At 30.2% G+C, this 14,491-nt stretch overlaps 1 protein-coding gene across 2 annotated transcripts; it reads right to left on the minus strand.

The window, feature by feature from the left end:
- Nucleotides 1-8,298: 8,298 nt before the first annotated feature.
- LOC113847499 (E3 ubiquitin-protein ligase RNF185-like) lies at nucleotides 8,299-13,961 on the minus strand. Of its 2 annotated transcripts, XM_027476651.1 has the most exons (3): nucleotides 10,502-10,720; nucleotides 9,069-9,757; nucleotides 8,299-8,663 (listed from the first exon to the last, which is right to left on the minus strand). In XM_027476651.1, exon 2 carries the CDS (start codon nucleotides 9,755-9,757, stop codon nucleotides 9,074-9,076), a length of 684 nt encoding a protein of 227 aa, XP_027332452.1. In that variant the 5' UTR covers nucleotides 10,502-10,720; the 3' UTR covers nucleotides 8,299-8,663; nucleotides 9,069-9,073. The 2 variants fall into 2 exon arrangements, with proteins under 2 accessions (XP_027332452.1, XP_027332453.1); XM_027476652.1 differs by lacking the exons at nucleotides 8,299-8,663; nucleotides 10,502-10,720 and adding an exon at nucleotides 13,951-13,961 and having other exon boundaries at nucleotides 8,688-9,713.
- Nucleotides 13,962-14,491: the final 530 nt, after the last annotated feature.

Here is a 14,491-nt window from a genome sequence, read left to right on the forward strand (position 1 = left end):
ATATGTGGTTTGAAGGGTTTAAGGTAACATATTTTAAAGTCATTGTATTATGTACACGTTAAACCCATCAATTGTTTCTAACATGTAAGCAAAAATAAAATAATTGTCAAGCATATATATTTATTGGGTATTTTCTTTTTTAAAGGGAGGGAAATAGTTTTAACAAAATTACTCCTACATTCCATGTGATTTTCTCTCTCGTTCTTTTCTCATACTTGCATGGGTTAAGTGCTTCGATGAAAGGCTAAACCTTTCGTTCAATCCGCAAAATCCAAACACTGTAATTCTGACTTGAGTTCTGCGTTAAATTACTCTGAGTTTGTTCTCTTTTTCTCTCTAATCTCAGAATTGTGTACTATAATTGTGATTAACTTTTCTATTATTAGAATTCAAATTAGAACTCGATTGATACTTGATTTAATAATTAATGCGGATTAAATTAAATAATTATTTTATTTAATTCATAATCATGTTCAATTAGGTTATTTGATTGAATTAGATGATTGTTCAAACTTGAATTTAAATCTTTAGATACTGTGATAGTCGGAATTACACGCATTTGGTATTATGTGGATTGATATTTCTTAATTTTTTTTTTACTCAATTTTAATTTGTTTGCAATTTAGTTTAATTAATTTATAGTTTTTGAAACCCTAAAAACCTTATTTGCATTTTTTTTAAAAGAAAACTTAAAATTGAATTTGACTGAAAATGTGTCTCCGTGAATCAACCTAGCTTTGCCTCTACACTACAAAATCTTTAGAAAATTTAGTTATTTTGATAGCGACTCAGCATCATCCATCAAATTGGCGTCGTTGCTGGAGATACATTATTGCTTTTTTGTTATTTTGATTCGTAGTTTTTGTTTTTGTTTTTATTTTTGTTTCTATTTCTATATGCGATTTTGTATTCTTTTTCATGTTGCATTAATTCTTTTGTTTAGATGTGTTTAATTTTTGTCATTAATAAGGTTAAATAATAAAAGGAAAAAAAATTTGCGTTCTATTACTTGTTAAATTCTGCAAGTTATTTCTGTCGTTTGTTTCTGTTTTGTTAATTTTTGCTGTTTTAGTGCATTAATTTTGAATTTTAAACTTTAAATTTTAAATTTTAAATTTTGAATTTTAAATTTTTGAATAATTAGATTAATAGGATTGTTGCAGAAATATGTGACTTGTAGGAATTTTGCAGAAATTTTGCGTAGATTCGATAGAGATTAAGGAGCGGCAAATAAAGATTCCTCATATTTAGTTTAGATTATATTTCTTTATATAGAAAAAATTTAAATTTTAAATTATAGTTAAGATTTGATTAGATTTGATTAGATTTAGTTTGTTTTGGTTTTAAAGATTAGTTATTTATTAGATAGATTAGTTTTGAATTTAAATGTTGAAAAAAAAACTTTATCTAACTAATTTGCAAATTTAAATTAAATATCCAATTTCTTTTTTAAAAAAATTATTATCTCGCTATAATTTTTTTATTATTATTTTGTGAGTTGCGGAAATTATTAATATTATTTTATTCATTTTACGCGTGATGCTCAAAATCTCAAATTCTATAATTTAGAGCATTTTTTAATTTTTATTTATTTATTTATTTAGCTGAATTTTGAATTTTGATATTTTAAAAAAATCACAAAAAAAAATTTTAAAAATTAAAAACAAAAAATAGAGCAATTAGGTTAACTTTAACTTTATTGATCTTGTTGACTTTGATTGATCTGTTTCTTGGTGTATGACTAGAACTAATTCTGGACAATTACTTGCATTTGATCCTGAGATTGAATGCACTTGGAATAGGTTGAATAAACTTAAATTAGAAGGTAGTGTGCATAGTCATTGTAGTGATACCCTTGATAGTGTTGTTGTGCACTCTAATTGTGAGCATTCTGATTATGATCATTCCGATAACATATCTGTGCATTCTAATATTATGGCTAATAATCAACACAAAAGAACTCTTAAAGAATTGCCTGCACTAAGTGTCACATACCAACCTTTCAACATTCAGTATCCTGATGTAGATGCTCCCTTTGAATTAAAATCTGGTCTAATCCATTTATTCCTAAGTTTAATGGTAGTGCAGGTGAGGATCCTCACAAGCATCTGAAAGAGTTTCACATAGTTTGCTCAACAATGAGGCATCAAGGAGTTCCAGAAGACCATATCAAGTTGAAGGCTTTTCCATTCTCCTTCAATGGTGCAGCGAAGGATTGGCTATATTACCTGTAGCCAAGGTCTGTCACTTGCAAGATAGACATGAGGAGGGTGTTCCTGGAGAAGTTCTTCCCTGCTTCTAGAGCAGCCACAATCAGAAAAGAGATTAGTGGCATCAGACAGTTCAGTCAAGAAAGCCTCTATGAGTACTGGAGAGGTTCAAGAAGCTATGCGCAACCTGTCCACACCATCAGATCAATGACCAGCTGTTTATTCAGTACTTCTATGAAGGTCTTACTCCGATGGAGAGGAGTATGCTTGATGCAGCAAGCGGTGGAGCTCTCATGGATAAGACACCATCTGCAGCTAGAGCACTAATTGACAACATGACAGAGAACTCTCAGCAGTTTAATACAAAAGTCATGGCACCGGTGAGAGAGGTGCATAATATGCAGCAACCAATCCATGTGGCAGCAAATTTCAGCAGACTTGATGTTGCGCAACAAACTGCTCCACAAGGAAGGACGACCAGAGACTGTCATATTTATTCCTCTATAGAGCACGCCTCAGATTATTGTCCTTTGTTGTAGGATGGTAGCTAACAAGCTTCTATCCATAAAGTTTTCATCAGAAGACAAGAGCAATACATAACTTCGAATTTCCAACAACCTCAGAGACAGCAACAGCAGCCATATTGATTCTAGTACCAATCTTATAATCCTGCCTTCAACGATAATCCAAATATGAGACATGGTGCCTCTGAGCAACATCAGCAAACACATCAGAATTCTGAGTCTTCGTTGGAGGATTTGGTGAAACAAATGGCCAAGAGCAATTTGCAATTCCAACAGAATGTAAATGCTTTCATCCAATATCTATAGACACAGATTGGCCAGCTTGACACCACTGTAAATCAGTTCAAGTCTCAAGATTCTAGACAATTCATTTCTTAACCAAAGGTTAATCCCAAAAACATGAGTGCCATAATATTGAGGAGTGGAAAGGAGCTGTCAGGCAACCAGAAAGATAAAGAGAAGGCAGAGAAGCACCAAAAACATAGAGCAACAAACTACCCCTAGCAGTTTAGAAATTGTGCAGAAACCACCTCTCCCCTTTCCGAACAGAGTGGCCAAGCCAAAATCACCAACAGACATTGATAAGGAGTTTTATGAGACATTCAAAAGAGTAGAAGTAAACATTCCACTGTTGGATGCAATAAAAAAGATTCCAAAATATTCAAAGTTCCTTAAAGAATTGTGCATTAACAGGAAGAGACTAACAATGCGGGAGAATTTGATGTAATATATTTTAAGTTTATATTTATAGTTTTATTTTGGTTTATAAAGACTTTTAATATGCTTTGTTTTTAGAGTTTTTACCATTTTCTGCTTATTGGAATAAATTGGGCCTATTACAAATAAATGCTTTAATTTTTAGAGTTTTTACCATTTTCTGACCTCTAACTACTCTTTTGGCCATAACTTTTTCTATAGATATCATTTTTGGTTGATTTTAATTACATTAGATTATACACATCCAGGGCTTTAAAATGCATATATGGACTGCTGGATTTCGAGTTGATTTTGATTTTTTATAATTTTTTGAAACTGAGATAGATTTGCTGAATATTGTTGCGAGATTACATTTGGACCCTTTCTTATTAGATAATTGTTGTATTTGGGCTTGTAGTTATAATTAATGCCTGAATTTTGGCCATTTAGTTTACCCTAATTAGAGCTTATAAATAGACTAATAAGATTCTGATTTAGGAGAGGTGATAAAACACTTTGAGATTTTGAGACTTGGCCAAAATAAAAATCCTTGTTTTTACTTTCTCTCTAACTCCCTTGTTTTTTTCTCATACTTGCATGGGTTAAGTGCTTTGGTGGAATGCTAAACCTCTCGTTCAATCTGCAGAATCCAAATGTTGTAATTCTGACTTGAGTTCTGCGTTAAATTGCTCCAAGTTTGTTTTCTTTTTCTCTCTAATCTCATAATTATGTATTGCGATTATGATTAATTTTCTGTTGTTAGAATTAAAATTAGGACCTAATTGATGCTTGATTTGATAATTAATGCAGATTAGATTAAATGATTATTTGATTTAATTCGTAACTTTGTTCAATTAGGTTATTTGACTGAATTAATAATTGAATTGGGTGATTGTTCAAACTCAAATTTAAATCTTTAGATACTGTGATAGTCGGAGTTATACGCATTTGGTATTCTGTAAATTGATGTTTCTTAATTTATTTTTACTCAATTTTAATTTGTGTGCAATTTAATTTAATTAATTTGCAGTTTTTGAAACTCCAAAAACCTTATTTTCATTTTTTAAACGAAAACCTAAATTTGAATTTGACTGAGAATGTGTCTCCGTGAATCGACCTAAGTTTGGCTCTACACTACAAAATTTAGAAAACTTAGTTGTTTTAATAGCGACTCAACATCATTTATCACTCTCTCAACATAATCTTACCATTAGATCCATTTTTTAGCACAAAGGCTATGTTATTTTAAAGAACATAATGTCTAAGTTATGAAGGGGCAAAGATAAAGGCCTTTGGATCATTGCTGATGTGAAGGAAGAATTGCACACTCATTGGCCTAGAGAAGAGTTTTAGAAGAAAAGCATTATTGGTAAACAAAATAGAACTATAGATGGTGGAGCATCTTTGTACATTGGTGGCTCTGTATCTGCTGTTGTGCATCATATAGAATAGTAATTATTTAAATTGTCTTTTGTTTTTTTAAATAATTTCCTTCCTTAAGAATTTACACTTGTAATATTATGCAGATTGAGCAACTTAAGCGAGTTCCCACAACATTTGATATAACGGGAAACACAAAAGTATTGTTGTATATGTCTTTCTACATACTACTTCACATAAATTTTAGCCTCAATTTTATTATAAATTATGACTAATATGTTATTTAATTTTTTAAGATGAGTTTATTCGACATTGAACTGAAGCTCATGCATATGACATTGATGATCATGGTGAAGAGGGTACCACAGGTGACCATTCTATACCTACTGACAATGCCATTTTTTTAGAAGTTGTTGAAGGAAGAAACAAGAAAGGTCATGTGTATAGGTTAGGACAATTAGGTGAAGAGTTTGTGATCTCATCCTCTCCTTGTACGCAGTCTAATCCTAGTTCTAGTGTTAACTATCAGCGAATTATTGCTAACTTTAATGCAAAATTATTAGCAAAGGACACACACACATTAATACTATGCAATCTGAATTACAAAGGACCAATTCAAAACTACAGAAGACCGAGGACATTCTCTAACAAGTTGTTAAACACTTGAAAATTTCAACCAATACTCAAGTGGGTGATTTTCGTATTAGTGGTGATAATGTTAGTTCTTCTCATGATAACATTGATCCACATTCATAATTTAGGACTTTTTTTCTATTTGTTATGGAGTTAAATATATTTTTTTTATAGATTCTATACTTATTTTATTTCTTTAGATGTATTTTTTTATCATGTTTTTAGTTTTGAACTATTAGCAAGTTTTGCTAAATATCACATCTTATATAAGCATGTTTTGTTAAACAAACAAGTCTTGATGAAAAAAATAAAAAAAATAGTTAAATAATTCATTATAATTAGCAACCGAATTAGTGACTAATTTTGCTACTAGATGTTGGTTGCAGCTTAGCCACCAAAATTACAACTGAATAAGATAGACGCAAAACTACAACTGAATTAGCCAACAAAATACTAGTAGTAGAATACAACCAAATAGCAACTGATAATAGCAACCGAAAAAGGGGATTACAATTAGCAACTGAAAAAGGTAGTCACAATTAGCAACCGAACTAGCAATTAAGAAGGTGGTAGCTAAATAGCGATTAAATTTGTTCAATTGTTAAATTCAAATTTTTGCAACTGAATATATTTTCGGTCGCTATAAGTGTTTACAACCATTATATTAGCCACTAAGCATAATCACTGGCTAAAAAATTTTGCAACAGAATATTGTATTTTAGTCATTGATTTTGTCGGTTGCTAAATGTATTTTTTTTTTGTTATCAAAATCAATTATTATCATGGAGTAGACCACTACAACTTCCATGTAATCGGAAAGAATTTTAGAGTTCATCGACGATAATTATATACAATATTAATTAATCTTCAAATAATGGTAGTATTATAACTACATGGTAGCGAGAAACAGATTAGGCTCCAGATCCACTTTTGCCATATCTGCAATGGCATTTTCATAGCTGTAGGATGAAAAGTTGCATTTCCTTGTTACTGAATGTTTTTCCTTTTTGTCCAGCATACTACTTTATTTTTGTCCAAAGCATATGATATTTAATGTTACAGTTCAATATTTGACAAGGCCCACTAGCAAAAAGAACTCACAGTGATAAGCACAACCTCCTAATCCCAAGCAAAACAACCCATGTGATTAAAACAAAAATTTAGTAGTCTTTTCACGCACATGCCCACATCAACATGTAACAAATATCATATAAACAATGGACCATATTATTCTCGGGTCATAAAGTCGAAAGCAAATTATGCAACTAAATTTTATGTTCTGGACCCAAGACAGGAAACAATTCAGTGTCCTACAAAGGCTTTTAATGAAAAGCTTTTTATTTTTTGACAGAAGAAACTTCAAATTTTTATTTCCACGTCGTGAATGATTTTTCATTTTACATAATAATTTAGGGGCTTAAGAGAGCTGCTGCAGCCTGTAACTGAAAATATTGTACAATGTTGTTGCATTCTTAATGTTATAGATGTCATGATTAGAGACTGCACGAGTGTACTGGGATATGTGTGATTGTAATTTCTTTAATTTTAGAATATTTAATTTTCTTATTTTCTTAAACCAACTCTCACATTTAAAATTCATTTAAGGTAAATGAGTCGACACACAAAAAAGTCATGACACAAGATAATAGTTTATAAGAGAATATTAGAATCGTGTTTATACTAAAAATATGATTAAAAATTATATAGAATGGTTTGATTATGTGTAAGGAAGATATTTAAAAGAGTTAGTAAAAAGAATGAACTGCATGACTTTTACTTTAATAAAGAGAAGTCCTAAGAGATCAAAAAAATTTATATAAAGTTATTAAAAGTGACATTTTGATTAACCAAATTTTAAAAAAATTTAATTTTTGACCGAGTTCTATGGTACCATGTGATTCATGTAACTTATCTTACCTACTTAAATAAGGTTTGGTCATTATTGTTGTTGTATAGTAAAAGTATGATATATTATTGGTATATATAAATTAATAAAATAAATATTTTTTTATAAAATATAATAATCTCCTTTCAATTTTTATTTTATTATTTTATATACTTTTTCCTTACAAATTTATACAAGTTAATAATATACATATTTATTATATTTTATTAATTATTAGATAAAATTTTAGGATAAAAAACTTAATTTGAACAATTGAAAACCGATAAGAAATATTTATAAGCAATTAAAACTAGAGGAAGTAAAATCACATATAAATAAAAACATAACGACTAAAAGTGCAATAAAGTATAAAAGTGATATTATAACATTAGGTTTATCAAATATTATAATTAAATTAAATCAAAAATGTATTCGTTTATATTTTCAACAAACGTTGAAACACAACCAATTGAAATATTTCAATAATATAGTATTATTATTAATCCAATTTATGGCTACTACTTATCAAGAAACTACTGCTGTACTAGTAGTGAAATAAAAGAATTCCAAAATACAGCAGGGCACAAAATCCGCATTTGCAATAAATGGGCAATAGGAACATTTCTAGCATATAAAGCTGTATGTGAGGAAAAATTATTAGATAAAGGAGGGAAAAATATAGAAATGGATGGTTGTAATGCAATTTGTATAAAACCTACGAGTTATTTTGTGTGTGTAAAAGTGTAAATAGCACTACAAGCATTATTTGTCTTAGCAAATGACATGCAAACCAAGGTTGAAAAATAATCTTCTGACAAAAGTTCAAGTTCAACCAAATAGTTCTATTGAAATAAATTCTTACCATATGCTGGAGGGACGATAACCAGACCAGCACTCAAAATTAAACATAAGTTGTGCAGAAAGACAAGTGAGCATGGTTTAATCCTAACTATGAGGGTGCGCATGGTTTTGTGCTTGGAAACTCGCAAACCACAGTTTCGGGTGGGCAAAAGCTTGTTTCTTGTAGCTTTTGTTCAAACCATGGTTTAGAGATATTAAACGGAAAATTGAACACACTAAAACAGGCTAGAATCTTTGCACATCAATGGTTAATACCAAGACTATGAACAAGATGGGATCTACTGGCATCAAACTTAAACATAAGTCATACAAAAAGAACCTAGCTTGCAAGAAAAGAAAATGCCACCAGTTTACAAGGTCCTTGAATTTCTAGTCTCATAATCAAAGCACAAATCCATTGCCAGTAATAAAATAGCAAAGTGCCCCACAAAAACAATCTGAGCGTACACATCTTCAATGCATACAAACCTGCATCTAAAAAAGAAAATGAAAAAAAAAAAAAACTTGATTGAACATAGAATGTTGATATCTAATGAAAATAGTATACATGTAAATGATTTGTCATATAAGATTAGCACAGGTATAAAAAGAGGTCACAAAAAGACCTTCAATAACTAGTAGATATATACTCAGTAACATAATCATCAAACTAATAAATATATCTATATTTGCTTCCATGATCTTCAAATGAAATTTTGCACATTGATGCAAGTCAGGTCCCACAAAGTAATCACAGAGAACAGAACTACAAGATTAATAAGAGAGTATGATATGAACAATTTCCTTAGTTAAAAAATACATAAATAAATAATAAAAAAAAAGCACATGGAAAGATTGATAAGAGTAGAAGTTTGGTTCTGTTGGCAGTCTGAGCCCTACCCAAACTATTGCCAAATAAAAGCAAGAACGACACAGAAAATAACAAACACCAGCAGCCTCTTTAGATAATAATCTTGCTGCCCTTGACCTGCTTGTAGAGGATATCTATGAAAATGACCATTATGATATGAAAACCCATAAGGAAACCCAGCAGCTCCACCATACATGGTTCCATCATGAAACCCATGCAACTGAAAGTTAAATAAAGATGGTATAAAACCACCAATTGCTGCTGACAATGTAAAGTTCCCAAATCTTGTCGTGGCTGCAGGAGCAAACCCTCCCAATCCACCTGTGAATCCAAACCCAGGTTGAGAAAAAGGATTTGGTTCTGGAGGAGGAGCAGTTTCAGGTCTCTGACCCGCAGGACGATGTGGGATTTTAACACCAGGAATAGACTTTGATCTCGGGTCAGTTGATGTTTTTCCTCTACCATACAAGGGAACCAACTTGGCCTCCTCAATGAGTGCCTTGCACACCGGGCATTCTTGTGACTGTGAGTGAAAGTGAAGCCATTTGTAAAGACAAGGCCAGCAGAAAAGATGACCGCATAAAGTAATTATAGGGTCTTGTGCTAAGTCAAAGCAAATGTTGCACTCAAAATTGCCAGCATCGTTCTTATTATTGTTGCTTGAGTAGGAGGGGCTTGAAGGTGACCTGCTTGTTAATTCCTCTAACCTATTTGCCATCTGCATAACCACAACCTTCAGATTACATATGACAGTCTTTGTACACCAAAACCCAAAACATATTTTGGCATACAAAAACATCAAACGTTAAGAGTGCATTTAGATACACGGCTTATTTTAAGCTCTCATTCAATAAGCTATTTTAAAACTATGACTTATATCATAAATTTAATAATGAAATTTATTGGCAAAAGTATTTTTATAAGCTAAACTAAGGTCAATGAAATAAACTAAAAAGAGCTTACGAGAGTAATAAACTATTTCCATCAACTATTCATAACCTCTTCCAAGCATACTCTAAATATGTCATGATATCTCATACATACATGCGTGTATGTAACATTGCTGAATCAAAATTCAGTTATTATTTCAAAGCAAGTAAAATACGTTATCAAATAAAGTAAGTTAAGTAACTCATATCAAGGATGGGATCGAAGGACATTGTCAATTGCATATAATTTCAATCGATATGCTACAAGAAAACCCCAATTTCGTGAGAATCTAACAAAATCGATCAGGAACAAAAACCCTAGTCAGATGGAAATAACCACAACCCCAGATCAAAATTCATTATTACAGCGAGTTGCTTAGCGGTTTCTTAGAACAAAAATACAACTTTGTACATGGATGAAATCAGGGAATGACAATTGAGGTCATTGACGACCAACCCAGATGCAATTGAGCAAAGAAATGACGCATATAAGAGATTAAAGGATATAGAAAGGAGGGAAAGGAGTTACAAACCTGTAGCTGACGCAACGATAGATCCTAGAAAGTCAAACCTCAAAAGGGAGAGAATGAGGTATTAATTGTTAATGGTTTTGACAGGAAGATAAAAAAGAGTGTGGAGATTGCAATGGGAAAGATAAGAATTAAAAACAGCGTGGAAGCATAAACAGAGAAAATAAATGAGTGTGTTTTACTATGTTCAGCGCGTGATCATGGTTTCATGGTTTGGTTCATCACCAGCAGAGCATAAGTGACGAGTTCCAGCTGGCGTTTAGCTATTAGTTAGTTGTCTGTTATTAACGAACGCGTTCAACCATACCTCCAAACGCATTCTCCTTGTACAAAAATGTTTCAATAATACTGTTTTTAAATATATATATATATATATATATATATATATATAACTTTTTTAATTTAACTTTTAAAATTGAATTTAGTCATTTATAAATAAAATTTTTAGAAAAATATATGTTTATTAAATTAAAGTTATAAAAATAGTTAATAAAATTGTACTTAGTAAGGACTAATATATATAGGAATTTGATTTCAATTTGCTTTATGTTTTGAAGTATATTCATGCGTCAAATACAAATTTTGCGAGCCAATCCGGAAGTTAGAAGTTAAATTCATATAAACACTTCTTTCTCTGCCTGTACATTTATTAGTGAATCTTACACCCCTGCTCTTTGTAAAATTTCTCTATCATCTTTGATCCAATGATATCGTAGTATGCATATAAATTTTATAACTTACATAAAAATTAATATGTAGCTTGATATAAGATATCCAAGTCACAGATTCCAAATCACTCAAAAATTAATCTTTCTTTCATTTGTGGTTACATACAAAACTTTTCAAAATCCCATAACTATCGATAAAAAAAATAAAAACAAATAAGGTTATTATTATTCGACATATGAAGCTTTTATGAAAACATTTAGACTATAAATATATTGAAGTAGACGATAAAAATTATCAGAAAATTTTGATATCATAGATATTTGTGAGAAATTGAGTATTTTTGTAAAAAGCTTTTATGATTCAAAAGATTCAAAAATAGAAAGATATTATGTTTCTTAAAATAATATACAGATTTAACATATTCTTTATATAGTATCAGAGATTCTATGATTCAAAAGATTCAAAAATAAAAAGATATTATATTTTTTAAAATAATATACAGATTTAACCTATTTTTTATATAGTATCAAAGATTCTATGATTCAAAAAATTAAAGAATAAAAAGATATTATGTTTTTTAAAATAATATACAGATTTAACATATTCTTTATATAGTATCAGAGCACTCAACTTAGGAGACTCTGTTTGCACAATCTTTATCTTAAGACACTAGCCTATATTATTGTTGCAATAAATTTAAGACAACAACTTATATTATTGTTGTATTAAATCTAAGATAATAGTCTACATTTCTGCTAAGTTTTATGTGCCTTAGACACACATTTTCGTTGTCGTTTGCACGTTCTCTGTGCATCACAACTTTCTTTTCCTATGTTACTATTTCTTTTGTGTTTTTAATTGCACGTATATGTCATCCTTCATCACTCAACTTCTATTAACCCCTGCAATTCATCTTTCACAATGTTAAAAAAAGAGGAAGTCGTGAATCCAACCCCAAAGAAAAGGAATACCCAATCCTAACAAACTGTAGAATTGCATAATATTCACCATGCATATAAGTTGAATGGGAGAAATTATTTGAAGTGGACCTAGCTTGTTCACACAATGCTCAAGGAAAAAGAAAAGTTAGGTGTTTGTGGGCAAGTGTACCCACTAAAAAGTAATAAAAGAATTCTAAAATAAGGTCATGAAATATCATCTCACAAGGATTGTTTCCAATTATTAAGAATTTTTTAATTTAATTTTTTAAACTTAAAGGATATGAAATTAAATAAAACAATAATTTAAATATGAAAGTATTTAAAATAAAATTAAAAATGGTGCAACCTCTGACAATAAATTAATCGAGAAAAACCTAGAACGTATGGTTTCACTTTATACTTCTTTATGTTCACTTATAAATTAATTCTAATTCTGATTTCCTTATAATTGGCAACTACTCATATTAAATCTATTAACACTCAATGATTATGCAATGTTAACAATTTTTTTTCCTAAGTTATTACCTCCAATGGTCATGCAAGATAAAAGAAAGAGAAAGCATGAAAAGCTTATGAGCTGTTAATTTAATAACGATAAAAAAAGAAGAACTAAACTTGGTCCACATAATCTTTTGTCTTGTTTTACCCTATAAACCAATTAACTATATGTGGTATGGTCGCCTATGATATAATTAATTATGATATATTTAAGAGTTGTCAATTCCAAATATACAAATATAGCGCAATAAGATAAATACCAATCGAGAAAGAAAACATGAAATTATCATTAATCATAAAGATCTCATAAAGTCATGCAAAGGATTCACCGTAGCCATAGTTATAGATTTAGTTAATCATAATATAATAGAAAACCAACATAATAATAAACCAATCCATAATTATTCGAAAAGCAAATGCAAACTAGAAAAGTCTCCAATGAAGAAGCGATAAAGAGACTGGCCAATTATGGCAATACCAAGACGTGCTCCTAAAACTCTAATAATTGTCAGAGACTGTCCAATATCAAGATTGAAGATATAAAAAGGTAAGAGATATGAAAAAGATGAGATGTGAGGTATAAGAGATGCATAAGTCGTTGCCCATGAGGTTCCTTTTATATGGTTTCAAAATCCTAATATTTCTTTAAAGTTCAACTTCTAGCAAGTAAGCATAGTCGTGCAACGCAATATGCATAGTCGTACATGTAGTCGAAACACTCTTGTGCTAGTTGCTAAGATATAGCGTGATGGCTACGGCAAAGCTCTTTTTTCCATCCAATTTGGACCCAAAAATTCAATTATGTCCTTTAATGCTAAAATGCATAATTAATATATAAATTAGTTTAAAACTCAAATAAAATAATGACTACACATGAATATATAGGTTATAAAAGCATGTCAAAATACAGACTTATCAATTTCCTTGTACTTGAGATTTGTTTGCCTTAAAATAAAGTCTTGGCTAAAAATAACAAAATAACTTAAAGCATATTATTACAATAAGGAACCCAAAATAAATGAAATTAAAAGAACATAAAGAGTAATGTCACTAAGCATAAGAAATTAAAAAAGTCTCCTAATTAGAATTTTATATTCCCTAACTTCGAGGTAGTCTATTTTCCTCTCACTCTAAGTGTTTAGGAACAAAAGAAGATATCACTCAGTTTTTCTAAATAGAAGTCTACTACCATAAGTTTGAGTATAAACAGACTCTCTACTAAATAAATTGAATGTAAGTAAAAATTATGAGGTCTTTTTCAGATTTGTCATTTAAGAATAGCTCTTCTTAAAATTAGGAGTTATATCTATGGTAACAACAAGGTTCTATGGCCAAATTTACCACATATTTGACATTAAAGTATGTTGTTATGTCTCTTCCAAAGTTTCTAATTCTAACTTGCTAGAATTGAAACGCACCTCCACCTTTTATCATATTTATTCCTTCTTTTTTTTTGCAATTCGATTGAAATTATACTAGGTTTCTTGCAATTCTTGCATTGAGAAAGAATTTATACTTTTCTTATGCCTCTCAACTCTTAAATCTTTCTTTGTGAAACATTCGTTAATAAGGTTTTGATTTTTACCATTGGGTCTAGTCTTGACATTACTAAATCCACAAATGGATCATATTCTTTATGGAGTCCATAAAAAAATAATAATAATAATTTGTATTTGATCTTCCTCACAAACAGACCCTCTATTGTTGCTAGCATATTAATAATCTTTTTGACTAGTAGCATATACTCGTTTAAATGTCTAATTTTCTTTATCCTTTTTAGTTGTACCTTCAACTATTTGATCTTAATTCTAGTTTGAGAAGTAAAAAAGGTTTTAAGTTTCTACTAAATTTAGAAAGAGAATTCAGATCCTACCATTCTTGTGAT

This window comes from Abrus precatorius, unplaced genomic scaffold (genome assembly GCF_003935025.1).
Source record: "Abrus precatorius isolate BTA unplaced genomic scaffold, Abrus_2018 Scaffold8, whole genome shotgun sequence".
In the NCBI taxonomy this organism is placed as follows: domain Eukaryota; kingdom Viridiplantae; phylum Streptophyta; class Magnoliopsida; order Fabales; family Fabaceae; genus Abrus; species Abrus precatorius.